General features: G+C 32.5%; 1 protein-coding gene across 3 annotated transcripts in view; it reads right to left on the bottom strand.

Moving 5' to 3' along the window:
* The window catches only part of Gfrl (Glial cell line-derived neurotrophic family receptor-like), a 305,673-nt gene that overhangs the window by 23,268 nt on the left and 268,009 nt on the right, over positions 1-14,396 (bottom strand). For all 3 annotated transcript variants that reach the window (XM_085486047.1, XM_085486049.1, XM_085486048.1), the window contains 2 exons: positions 13,779-13,924; positions 13,092-13,220 (listed from right to left, as the gene is read on the bottom strand). In XM_085486047.1, coding sequence (XP_085342173.1) covers positions 13,092-13,220; positions 13,779-13,924 — 275 coding nt within the window. The remainder of the gene's footprint in view (positions 1-13,091; positions 13,221-13,778; positions 13,925-14,396) is intronic.

The raw sequence follows: 14,396 nt of genomic DNA on the forward strand, positions 1-14,396 counted from the left end.
TATTATTGTTTAAATAACTGTCGTAGTTATTGTAAGTGTTTGCAGCACATTAATGTTGATGATCGGATATTCGAGATATTCGAATATCAGGATTATATGCAAAACTCGGGGGATGTAACGTTCAATTATGGTTTGCATGGCGTATGTTACGCTGCGGAGCTGCGTGAATTTTGTATAAAGTTGCATAATGAGAGTTATCGGCTTTGCCATGTTTCGGCCAAAGAAAGCGTCCGTGAATAAGAGGATTTGCGAAGGATCGCGATCGAATGATCAAGGTCGCCGCAAGTTAAATCGCCATATTCGCTTGCAAAATGCAAATCTTCACTAACTAACGATCAGATATTTAATATATACATTAAATATTTAATTTAAAATAAATATATTATTATTATGTTTTAAATTATATAATAGTAACTTAAATAATATTAGGAGATTGGAAAAGATTAAAATATTTTAGAAACAAATAATATTAAAGAAAAAGAACACAGAAAATCTTGATATATTCTTTCTCAATTAAAGATAACGATAGTTTCTTAATTTTTTAATTAAATTATTTATTTAATAACAAAAGAGAATTAACTCTGCAAATGTAAAATTAGCAAAAATTGTGCTAATAAAAGTCAAATCAAAGGTAACTGTGACACAATATCATTATAATATGTAATTATATATTATATATAATAATGTTGTAATAATCAATGAAGTGCGCTATCATCGTTCTTCTTGATAATTTTGCTACTTATTAACAGTTATTAAGGATGACACATAACAAACCAACAATACAGAAAGACAGCTCATTTTAAACTCTCTCTGAGAGTTTAAAATGAGCTGTCTTTCTGTATTGTTGGTTTGTTATGTGTCATCCTTAATAACTGTTAATAAGTAGCAAAATTATCAAGAAGAACGATGATAGCGCCTACGGAACGGGTTAATTTCTCGCATATTAACGATGAAACTATCCGAGATCTGAACAAAATCAGGGATCATATCGAGGCGAACATTGTTGGACAGGACGGATTGAAACACGCGTTAATTACTCAAAAACTCTTGATTCTGAATAACTATAATTAAATTTCGATATTATGTGAATTGTAAGAATTTATATTTCAATAATTATACTGAAGAAGACCGCGTGCGGTCGAAACGTTTATAGAATGATTGTAATTTGCGTTAGTTTTAATATAATGACTGTAGTTTTATAATTTATAAATAAATTCATACGTTTTGATTTATCTTTTGTAAAAATGAAATTTTTTATATGGTAAAAAATCAATCAGAAATATTCAAATCAAAATTCTCAGAGTTTTAATTTAATAATACTTTACTACTAGTAATTTAATAATACAATATATAACATTCTGAAAAAATATGAAATATGATATATACGATATAATTATACAAATATATATGTTGTATAATATCATTATATTAAGGAGTGAAAAATATTGTCTTTAATATTCTGCTACACGTTTCGTAAACACGCAAACAATGCTCGTGCAAAGAAACAAAAAAAATCTCATCGGCAAATTGCCTCGCTCTCGAATCCTGTCCCAATTTACTGTCTGAAAAGGTATCTTGCATAATGGAGCCGCAGCCAAAATCGCATTAATCCCAAAAAACAATTGGCACGAAAGCGGCCCGCATCGTTGTTGAGCGTGTTGCAAGCGGTAGGTAGATAAGTACGTGCGAACACATTGTGGCGATAGCTTGCGCGAAAACTTTTAAAGTAAACGAAACGAGCCAAAAGTAGTCGGCAGGAAAAAGATGGTAACGTGTTGGGGTAGTAAATTCTTCTAAAGGAAAAAAAACGGCTGTCTTTATGCAAATATCCTTTGCGTGCGAAGATTCTAAAATTCAAAAATATAGTCTCTTGGTTAATCTTTTCATTATATACATATACATATTGTAATTATCGAAGTCTTCTAACATTAGCACATATTTTGTGTATACACAATAAATATGTAAAAAAATCACAAATTAAACTAATATTTTATCTAATTTAAATTAGATAAAATCTTCTAAAATCAGAGCGATAAATCCTCTATTGTTTTGCGACTTTCGTTTTATAATAATTAAAAAGAAATTAATTTAAAAATATCAGCGTAAGAAGAGATAGTTCAGCGTTACGCAGTTACTAGGCGCGTGACAAGAAGAGACAGCCCAACGTTTCGCGGTTACTAGGCACGCGACGAAGCATTGGGATTGGGATTAATAATCAAGTTTAATTATGTATTGTGCCTAGCAACCGTGTAACAACTGTGAGAGGTCTCTTCTTGATACGCGCTTATACTCGCGCGGATTTGGGCCGATGTTTCTTAATTAATTTTTCATTAATTATTGTATTTGTATTTTTATTTTGTATTTTGTATTTAGTAATTATTGTAAATATTTTTATTCAGTTTTACCCGCTCTATCTGCACGATCTCCATGAAAAGTGGGACGATTAGACACTTTGTATATTACATTTTTATATTAATATTTTTTGTGTCTTTAAATGTGTAAACATATAATACAATTTCTTTTGAAAAGAGTGAAATGATTGCATGTCAAGCTCGGAGATTCAAAAATTGCAAGAGCAACCCTGCCAGTTGCAGCCTGCACGAGTTGTTTTCCTTTAAATCGGCGAAAATAAGGGGTTTGCGTGTTAAAGGCTCTTTCCCGTTGTTCCGCGTGTTCGTTCTTAAACTCTAAAGCCCTCGAGGCGTCGGCGCTCCGTTGGACTGTTCTAAAAATGGAAGAGAAATTTCGTATACTCCCACGAAGATCGACTGTTCAGACTTCAAAACGTGAGAAGTTACTTGACACTTAGCACGAATGAATATTGAGCGTAAAGCAAAATAAATTAGTTAGTTTTCTAAAACAAAATGTGTTACACATATGAGTATTAATAAAAAATTATTATTTTCATCTTTTGAAATAGCTTCTGAGCTTTTTCGTATTTACTGGTAAAGAAAGAAATATAGTCAAAAATAAAAATGTGTATAAGAAATAAATAATATATAGATTGCATTATAAAAATATAAAAAATGTAGACTAGTAATAATAATAAATATTTTTCTATAAGATAAAAAGAGAGAGAGAGAGAGAGAGAGAGAGAGAGAGAGAGAGAAGTTATACATAATTTTATTATTGTATTTTAGAAAATGTGGGACTAAAAACTAAATAATAATACTTTTACTTATTTATCACAGTTTTTAATATAACTTAATATAACTGAAAAAAAGAAATATTCTTATATATACATAATTATTCTAAAATATGTAATATAATATAATAATATAATGATACAATAGAAATAATAACAATAAAATAATAGAATATAATAATAATAATAATAAAATGGGATTGTATTTTAATCCTTTTTGCTTCAACTAATTTAGACAATAAAACTTTTCTGTAAGTTCATTAGATACCATTATTTTATTACAAGTATAAAAATGAATATTATATAAAAGGGTAATTTACTTAAAATTGTTTATATATGTATATGTACATACACACACATATATAAACTTATAAGTATCTTTCAATATTTTCTGAGAGTTGTTTCTTTTATTTCTTTTTTTTATTAAAAATATAGAAAATCAGTATTTTGGATTTGGATATTCAAGTATAATGAAAATTGACGAGTATACTCTATGTCGAAGAAACAACTTTCTTCTTCCTAAAACGTCCGAAGCATCGGCGTACTACGTTAAAAATGAAAGATCGTTCTTTCTGACTTTTGCTTTGTAGTTGCGCCTGTCGCACCGTTGTCTTGACATTGTCAAACTTTAGTTGACAAGAAGATTTTGGCTATATCAAGTTCGCAGTCTCGATATCTCTTAGAATGAAATTGATTTGAAAGTTTAAGAGAAAATTCCCAGACGAAAGCTGTTATTTTTGCATCATTAATTAGTTATGTTAATTATTTCAATTTTTGTATCCGTAAAGATATAATTTGTCAAAATCAAGAAATTCTAAAAATTATTTATACTATTTATAATCTCGACATACACACACATTCAAGTTAAAGCAATTTATTTGCATATATCAAAGAACCGAGAAGTACACAGAGAGAATTTTCTCTTAGAATTTACCCTGAAAGTCATGATAATCATGGACAATATGGTATTGGAAAAATTTTATAAGAATTTTTCTGATTAATATTTACCACAATAAAAATAGTAATATCTACCACAATAAAATATAAAATATGTTCGATGAATTTTACTATGTACATATTAACATTTTTTATTCTACGAGAAAATTCTCTCCGCGCACACAATACCGCTTTCTGATATTGTGTGAATTACAAGTCGCAAAGAAATGGCTTCGGCTGAAAGATCATCTGCGTACGTCAGCTCGAACAGAGCAGAGACTGATAACAAGTAGCTTTCTGCTTCGTCTTTTGCTGTTGCAGAGCGAGCTGATAGACGCCGAGGAACCGCGTCGTTCGTCGAAAGCGATCGTCGAGGAGCGTGAGCGGAATGCTCGCGTGAACACGTAGCGCGAATACGTGTCTCGCCGGCCGTGACGACAAGTCGTTTCTCTTCTCGTCAAATTGGCAGCCCGGCAATACGTATACGTAAGGAGCTATTATCAGGGGCGCGTCGTCTTACGGTGTTCTCGTTCTCTTGGGTGTCGCAATGCTAAAGCGGATAACGAAATCCAGTGTGGTATGCAGAACGATTCCGCGGATTAATGCGAATTTTGACAAGTTTGAGTAATGAAAAATTAGAAGAAAGATAAAAAATGAGGAATAGATGCTAAAAAGAGCGAGAGATTATTAATTTCACGTTAATATGTTCAAGCGAAATATGTATACAGTATCCTCCATAAGTTTGGAAATTTTTTACATTTTACAGTTAAAGAATTGCATAGCAGCGATCTGTTATACATAAAAATGTCATTTAAATATTTTATGTTTATTTTATGATTTATTTATACCAAAAATCTGCACAGGTCTGTTAAAAAGATTCTCTTAATTTAAGAGAAAAATTCTCTAAAGAAATATTCTTTAATTAGATATTCGTAACATACAAAAATATAAACTTAATGGAATGTTTTTTATCAGTATATTATTTGAAATATTATTAATCGTGATAACAAAAAACTGTCCTATAAATGGACATATCTATTGCATATAGTACTCTTCACAAGTTTGAAAACGCTTTACATTTTACAGTTAAACAATCGCATGGCAGCGATCTGTCATAAATAAAAATGTTATTTAAATATTTTACGATTTATTGATACAAAAAATCGCTGCCATACGATTGTTTAACTGTAAAATGTAAGGTGTTTCCAAACTTATGGAGAATACTGTATAAGAGCAGAACTCTTAGAGATAAGTCAAAAAGTTTTAAAATTCTAGTCATCTCATGATTATTAAAACACATTAATATTTAATTAAACAGAAGGTTTAAAAAATAGTTAAAACAAAGTTTTTAATATCGTTTTAAGACGCGTTACATCGACGACGATTTCATAAATGTCGAAGTCAATAATCGTTATGCAGCGCGTTTCTCCCATCATACAAAAATCTAAGAAAGGCACTCAGTGTGTCGGATAGTTTGATGCTCTCATGCATCTTCGATGAAGCCCGTAAGAAGCTTTGGGACTTTGTCCGTTTCTCTGTCTCTCTCTTGCCCTTGTAATAAAATTTGGATCGATCTCTTTATGACACACAGTTGGCGCAGCGCTGCCGTTCTCTAAATTATGAATTAGAATTTCGAATACAACCAGTTATATATCGTGCAATTGAAATATTTACAATTTTTCGGATGACGAAGAGCTAAAAAAAAACGTAGTTTTTATGGATATATAAGAGAAGTAGCACCCAATATAGATTATCAAATATTTAATCATGGCGACTTGTGTCTGCAAAAATGTTGATACTACGATCTTCACAGAATTTTTCGAAAAAGTCTGCCGTAATTTTCTCCAGAATCCACTGAATTAATCATTTTAATTTTTTCTCCAAAGAGTAAGTACAATTTCAATTATTCTCCATTATTATTTTTTATTATTATTAAAGAAAAGAAAAAGTATAAAAATGAAATATATATATATATATATGTATATATTTGTTAAAATATTGTCTGTCAATTTTGCATTTGCACAAATACTGTAACAATGCTAAGAAAAAGAAATAACATCACCTATCGTGTGTTTAGATCGACATTCTCGCTACACAAAGCGCCTAGCAATGTCAGATTGTTAGGTGGTCTTGTTCGATAGGTCGATCCATTAATGTATTGAGACCTTATCACAATGAAGATGACGATATCGTGCAAACAAACAGTCCTTAATTTCGAATCCCATCATGACCGAGCAATAAACACCAAACTACAACGATGCCACGTCATGTCTATTCCGAATTCTAAGACTTCCTAAGATTCAAATATGTATAGTATAAATGTAATACGACGATGTCACGCGCAGATGGTCATTAACTGTCAAAAATCAATTACGAAAAACCAAAGATAAATATTTGTCTTGTAATTTATTACTTATTTAATTTACTTAAACACAAATGTCTCATTATTACATTATTATATTACATATATTCTAAAATAAAAAAATAAAGAGAAAAGCAAGACAGTCAAGTTCTTGCTATAATCTTTCTACCGTTGCAATAAAAATCTTATAGAAGTTTTATAACATAATCGAACTCAACAAGAGACAAAGTAGCAATGCTCTCTGTTTCGTTTCAGAACTATCGTTCGCTGGCTCTTTTGTCTTAAGACTCTCCCATTGTTCGATCTGTCGCGATTCGAGACATTGGGCAGACACAGGTGTTCCACATAGATAGCAAGCATTGGCACAAGGCCAATAAAGGCATCTATATCTTCTCCTTTCCGCTTTCCCTTCATATTTCCTAACGTTCTCCCGCCACGTTCAACTCCGCATCCGAGTATCGATCTCGAAACTCCCTTGACTTTTCATTGAATTTCTATGCGTCACTTAAGAGGCTTTTCTTTGTTGGTTTTCTTTCCTTTCCCTTCTGTCCAATACCAAAAAAGAGTTAAAAGATCGTTGACGTTGTTTGAAAAATGCCTCACACAAAAATATAATTGTATATATATAAATATATTATTATTTTTCGTTATATTATTAGATCTTAAGTAAATAAATACATACAACGTAATCTCTTTTAATTAAACATATTCTATAGAAATGTGTTATGAAATATTTTTTCAAACGTTTTAAAAATGATAAAATTTGATAAAGATATATTGTTCATAACACATTATCGATTTTAGTTAACGGAATAAAATATTTGTTATTAACTTGTAGCAGTACGAATTAATGTTAAAATCATCAACAACTTAAATTGGAATACTTTCCATTATTCCATTATGTCTCTCGATAATGGAAGAGGATTAATAGTAGCAAGAGGGATAAGACTAATTTTCACGAATCACCCCTTTGCACGTCGCTTCACGCGACAGGCGTTTCCTCACGATTTGTCCTTCAAAGCACTCGATTTCTCGCATGTCGTCGCACGAAGCGTCGTAAAAACTACCTTGTCCTTTTTGTTGCAATTTGTTACAGTCGCGGGCGGTGTTTAGCTGTGACGTTGAACATGACCAACTGTCCCGTCAACTCGAGCTCAGATTCTAACGAGCGTTAATTTTTCTGCGATTCCCCTCTTTAAAGGCAATACGAAGGGTTGAAGCAACAACGAGCGGTGAAAAAGCCGGGAAGAGGTCAAAGACCCTCGCAATAACACATCGAGACAGCCCTCTGGAATTATTAAGAATTCTGCGGATATAAATGTGAGTTTTCTATTTCTGGATTCTTAATTCTGTTCCGATGATACTCGCGAGTAGGATGCTCTACATTTTTTTTTAATTTTTAGGCGTTCTCAAATAATTGTTTCGCGTATACGAATAATACAAGTTATTTTATAAAAATTTTTAATTTCACACAAAAGAGAAATTATTTAAATTTGATAGAAATTTTGCAAAATTTAGTAAGAAATAAAAAATATTGCAAACTTTTTACAACATTATATATGCTTATTAAAAAGTTTATGCATTTTTCTAATATATTAATACTATCGAACTATTTAATTAAAATGCTCACATGTTGAGAGAAAAACGTGAATTTTCAGACAATTTGAAGAATCTAAATCTCCGTGATAAAATCGGAATAAATAATAGTAACAAGCTCGTAGATATCGCGGAAACATCCAATGTATAGCAACCGCCGTAAAGATGGTGGCGTTGAATTATTGTTAACCTCGTAAATGCAGTCCAGCAGCTGTCGTCGCGTTCGTCGCTGAATGCGACAAGGCATTCCGGTAAAATATGCGAATGCATAATTGAAAAACGGCGCGGAACGTTGAGAAACCGCGGCTTTTTCGCCGTTTCTCGAACTGCTGCAAGATGGGATTAAACTGCGCCGTCACAGGAGTAAGCGCCGCACTGAATAAAGATCGTAGTGTCATTCGGAACCCAGGAGAATAATTCGTTAACTTCACTTACGATATTCACGAGATTTTGAAATCTATTTTTATGTCGGCGTGCAAAGTCAATTTTTGCATTTCTAAGCAATGTAAAATAGAAAATATTTTCACTCTTTATTCTTTAATATAATATTCTCATTTTGAAATAAAACAAGAAACATAAGAATTTGTTCAATAGTCAATTAACGTTTTTAATAAAAAAAGAGAAAATGTACTAATCAATGCATAGAAAAAAGCATGGATATATTATAAATAAATATAATGATATATAGTACAATTTTCAATTGTGAAAATAATTATTAACACATATTTTTAGAAATTTAGAGTAAATTTTTAATGTATTTTCATATTTAAAGCAACAGTTGTTATTCCAAGTATTTTGTCGATAAGAAGTGACAAAAATAAAAAGTCAATTTTAATTTAATTATTTAATTAAATTAAAGAAAATTATGATTTATAGATTAAATTCTATTCAAAGGTATATTGCAAAGCATTTTGTAATTACAACTAGTTAAATCAAAAAGCATAATTGGCTGCACAGAATCTAAAAATATGATATCAAAACAAATCAAATTATCAAAGAATTGCTATTTAATAATCACTAAAATATTCATGTAAAAGCGAACAAAAATAATCGTTGAGGCGATAAGTACCTAACACAGTCCCAATTAAAGACAATCAATATTTTCTCTACGATAAAAAGCACTCGATTGCATCTGGCTTAAATTAAGTGATTCAAATAATGATTTAAATGATAGGTCATAAAATTCTACACCAGCTACGAATCGCATAAATTTCACTCGTCATTTGAAAGAAAAAGAAAGAGAAGGTAAGAGAGAATGAGAATGTGGGATTCAGTAGGATGAAAAGTGAAAGATGAGGGAAAGTAAAACGAATGTCGACCCAGCCGGAGAGAAACGAGCGATTTCGAGTCACCGGCGCAAAGACGGCACCGCGGTCCTCCGCTATATTAGCAAAGTTTTATGACGTATGTAGCTGCGACGTGCAGTCACGCCAAGGGAGAATGCAAGTTTTCGTACCCCTCGCTCTCTATGGTGCACTCCGCCACCGTTATGAGCCCCATGGGTTTCCGGAGACGAAATGATGTTGGGGATGGACCGCGGACCGACTGCCAAAGAAACTTATGTGAATCTGAAAATTCTGAGATACACCTCGCGCGAATAAATCTATGATGGTTCCATATCTTCAATATTATTTTTTTTTTTCGATGTAGAGAGAACAATTTAGAATATAATAATAAGTATGTTTGCGCGAAATATTGAACATATGCATATACAATATACTTCTGTTGCATTATTAAAGATATAGTTAGGAGAAACTTTTCTTCGATTTATTTAGGAATAAATGAAAAAGTTTAGTGGGATTTATGATCATGTTCTTGACGCTATTTAAATTATTTTTATTTTTACCTATTTATTTATTTATTTGACTTTGTTATTAGGGTTTAGATTGCGAAAGACACATTAGTTTTGTCTCGATTTTTTAACGCGTAGTGACTAAGATTCTTGCTAACTGTTAACATCTTTTTATTTCTTGCTTACTTCTGTCAATTTTACATTGTTCATTAAAACAATGGTGAATGTTGTCGGAGGTATGCAGTGAATTTGATTTATTGTATTAATTTATTTAGCATTTACTTTTGGTATGTAACATTTTTTTGTTTATGAATTTATAATTAATTATTGCGATAAATGTATTAAAATTATAATTATTTTTATGTAACTTTTTATAGATTTATTTGAAAAGGGCTGCAATGACAGCCGAAACGTTGTATTTTAACTAATTATCTACAATAAATAATTGCCAGTTTGGTCGACTTTTACCATTGAGGAAAGATTTTTATTAATTATTACTGGCGAACCTTAAAGATTTTTATCTATGATAAATGAAAAAGATTTTATAAAAATGATATTTATTTTTGCTTGAACACCAAATTAAAGAGAGTTTTCTAAATATACCGACGAAATTGTAAAAAGAGAGGAAGCACGGAATAAATTTACTATTGATAATAGTCATATCGCGAGGTCAATAAGTCAACTCGATTCTTCAAATTCGCCTTTTTCTTCGCGATTGTTGCTCAGCGCGATTCTCAATCTATTTATCTATATATATATATATATATCGTACAGTCGCCCATTTCGTACGGATCGAAACTCGCTATCTCTCCCGCAGGCAACGGTAGAAACGAATTCCCGTAATTCTGTCAGACGTTCTCCGTCGAGCCGTTATTTAAAGCCGTCCAACGGACATTCCGTGAACAAAGTTATCAGCTACAAAATAACATTGATATATTATTTGTACTGAAATATAAATACAATTTCTTTTTTATTTCACTTTCAAAACGTGTTATTTAATTATTTTAATTAAATCGTTCTAGTTAATTATATATTAAATTCGTTTTATTAAATTTATTATTGATAAATAAGTTGGCGTTGAAACACCATATTTGTTTTTTTTTTTTTTTTTTTTTTTCATTTCAATATAAATCAGATCATTTTAAATTAATAATTTTTGCAAATATTGCACTTTATATATTATGAAAGTATGAAAATGCACAAATATATTTACAAATTTATAACATTTGAAATAATACTTATATTTTATCGAATCCGTAATTAATCTCTGTCAAAAGTGGTATAATTTATTTGAAATTTATTATAGTCCTGCTTCGAATGTACAAGATGGTGTTGGGAAATTCTTTGACTAGTGTTTTCGGTGTAGTTTTTTTTTAAAATCGGACTGGTGTGTAATTTTCTGCCAATGTCATTTCTTATCGATTGTGATGCATCTCTTCGACACCCTGTATGTTGCTAAATGCGCGATGCTTTCTGCTCGCAGCATGCATTTTACACAGTCGTACAGATTCCCGGGGCGATTTCCAATCTGTGATCAAGCGCCGGTCCATTTGCAACTTGATGGAGGTATTCTGGATTCAAATTGGCGTGTGTTGTTCCGTTGACCGATCCATCCTTTTTCCGTGCAAATTTTACGCGACGACAAAAATCGCGATTATAAAAATCCCATTCACGTTGAATATTCATTGCGAGCAACATTAATCGAAGAGAAGAATTCATTATTGCTTTTGATGATTATGTTCAGTATGTGAATGAATATCATCATCGCCAATCGTTTTGTTCGTTACTTTATGGACAATTGTTGTAGAAAATTACTATGTCAAAATATTAACTATTTGACACATCAAAGCTATTTCAAATCTAAATTAAAACTTATGATTTAAAATAAACACGATGACTTCTTATTATATTTATTAAGAATTTATTAAGACGACTACAGATTTACTAATTTAAATTATTATTTTTAAAATTCAAAAGTTTACACGTATTTTCTACTTTCAGTGAATGGAAACTTCTTACTTACGAAGGAATGAATTTTTTCTTCCATAGTTATAATAAATTTTCACTCGATTAACCAATTGATATTTTCTTCAAATCAGCGGATTTGAACTAAATAGCTGTTTACTTGAGATTTTTGAAGCTTGTAGAAATACTTTACTCGCGACACTGCGTTTGTGAGCCGACTATGAATCACAGAGTTTTAATTACCCTGCGTGCATTTTAAGCAGGCGCATTATGTGTTCCGGACACGCGTAAGGCTGCATTATCGCGTGCAATTATCCCTCGGAGGGAGATCGATTGGCGATCTGCGCTCGCCCAAGATCTATCGCGAAGGGTGAAATTCGGCAAGTGGATTAATCGCGATAATCCTCCCTCGTACGACGCCGAGATCTGCTCGGGGAAATTAAAACTTTCGCGAGAACGCGTTATACGTCGTCCCCTCGCATCGACTTCCGGTCGGGTGCACGCACGTGCGTGTGCATCGAATCGCCGTCGTTCACGCGAAGCTTTCCTTGAACCCAGACCCGGATCTTCGCCAGATCCTACGAACTCACCCTTACAGTCGTAATCTTACCGATTCGACGAGAACGACAAAAGTCACTTGGGCTTTAATTAATGTATAATTCTTCATAAACGTACAAGAAAAAAATAATAATTTCGAGAGAAAGAGATTACATCACGTTTCGCTGGCTTGTGCATTCTAATCGGATTGCATGTTGCTCTTACCGCTGCATTTTTAATATTGCGCTGCAAACTTTTAAAGTAATCGCAATCTACGTCGTGTGTGAGAAGTGTGTTAACTTCAAAATATCCAATCGTACTATAATAAATAAATTATAACTAAAAAGAAAAGTTTACACATATTTGTGAAAATTACAGGAAAATAAAATATATCAAGCGAATAAAATAGAAAAATGTGCTAAAATGTAAGCCTTTATTTGGTTGACATGTATTTTCAATGTACAAACATAACGTTTCAAGTTTTCAAATGAGCAGTGCATCGCGTTAAGCTTAAATTGTTCCAAGGCGGGAAGAATCTAAAAAAAAATTAACGATACAAAATTCTCGCACACTTATTCAAACGAAAGAAGAAATAATAAATAAAATAATAAAATGTTATTTTTCTGTTGAAAAGACGCGCGTTTCCTTGTCTCGCGGTTTCTCGAAAACTGCATCCCCGTGGGCTTATCCAGCTCTCTCGCCAAAGCTTTCAATTTTCGCGCATGCAGTGCGAAAAGGTCCATCCGAGATTCGCTTACCTTGACACGTAGCAGGTGTTGCAGACTCTGAGCCTGGCTGCTATTTAAAGGTGGATTGTCGGTCCCGAGTCGCGCCACTGCAATCACGTTTTCTCGGGTCGCGTTGTACAAGAAGAGCGTGCATACTGTCTGTAAATGGAAGAACGTGAATTGGCCTCGCGATGGATATCTGGTGCCGGGTCGGCGTGTCATCCGTCGCGATGCACCGACGGAATTTATTAAATTCCGCGCTGCCCGATTTACTTTTTAATCGACGCGCAGTTTGACGAGCCATTACATTTCTCATTGACATTTCTCATTATCGGAATTTCGCGCTTCCGATCGGAGACGCTGCGCATTAATTGCATTCTGGGAATTTTCCGGAGGCCTTCCTCTCCACCCGAGCCCGTTTCCCTACGACGCCGAGTAACACGAGATGTAATAAACTCTCGGAATAATCGACTGATTTTAGATTCTTTTCTGGGTCGTTACAGTTCGTATATATGTATATATATATATATATATATATATATATATATAGCGCGGATTGTTCCAAAATAATTTTGATTTCGGAATTTTCGACGATATTTCTGTCTAAGTGTGAACCAAGTTGTGAGATTTCTCTCCTTGTTTTCCAAAGGATGACAATTCTGTCATCCAGCGAGAATTAACGGTTAGTCGGAGCGACATGACAGCGACGTCTCTTACCTGATTATTGACTTCCTCTCTCATGAAATTGTCGAGAGATGATACCGCGTCCAGCACGGTTACATTGTTGTGCTGTTTCAATAAGGTCTCGTCTTTCTCGCTGTACCCCAGGAACATGAAAACCCCGTGCGGTATATTGTATGTTTCTGCGAAAATAATACAATGCTGGTATTAAACGACACGAAGACAAATTGTTTCCTCCGCCGGATTATTTCGAAATCGTTGTATTCTACCTTGCGATCAGAATTTGCAAGAAAAACCCATCATTATTAAGCACGTTTAATAAATCATCAATAAAAGTTATCAGCTTGAAAAGAAATAAAACAAAGGCAATGCCTTAATTTAACTAAATTTTGAATTTGCATAATCGAATGCGAATAAAAAAAAATTAATTTAGAGTCTTTTCATAGCTATTGATTTTTACAATAAAGAAAAAGTATGCTACAAAAAGTGTAATAATAGCTTGAAAACTATGTACCTATGTTTGCAGCTTCTGAAAAATAAAAGTCAAAATCTAATAAAAGAGTTGTTCAAATAATCGATGTTTTATTTAACTATAAACAGTTAATAATCAGCTTGAACAAAAAAATAAAACAAAGTGAATGCCTTAATTTGAAT

Source organism: Nylanderia fulva, unplaced genomic scaffold (genome assembly GCF_048542155.1).
Source record: "Nylanderia fulva isolate GAGA-0341 unplaced genomic scaffold, ASM4854215v1 Scaffold4, whole genome shotgun sequence".
Taxonomy (NCBI): Eukaryota; Metazoa; Arthropoda; class Insecta; order Hymenoptera; family Formicidae; genus Nylanderia; species Nylanderia fulva.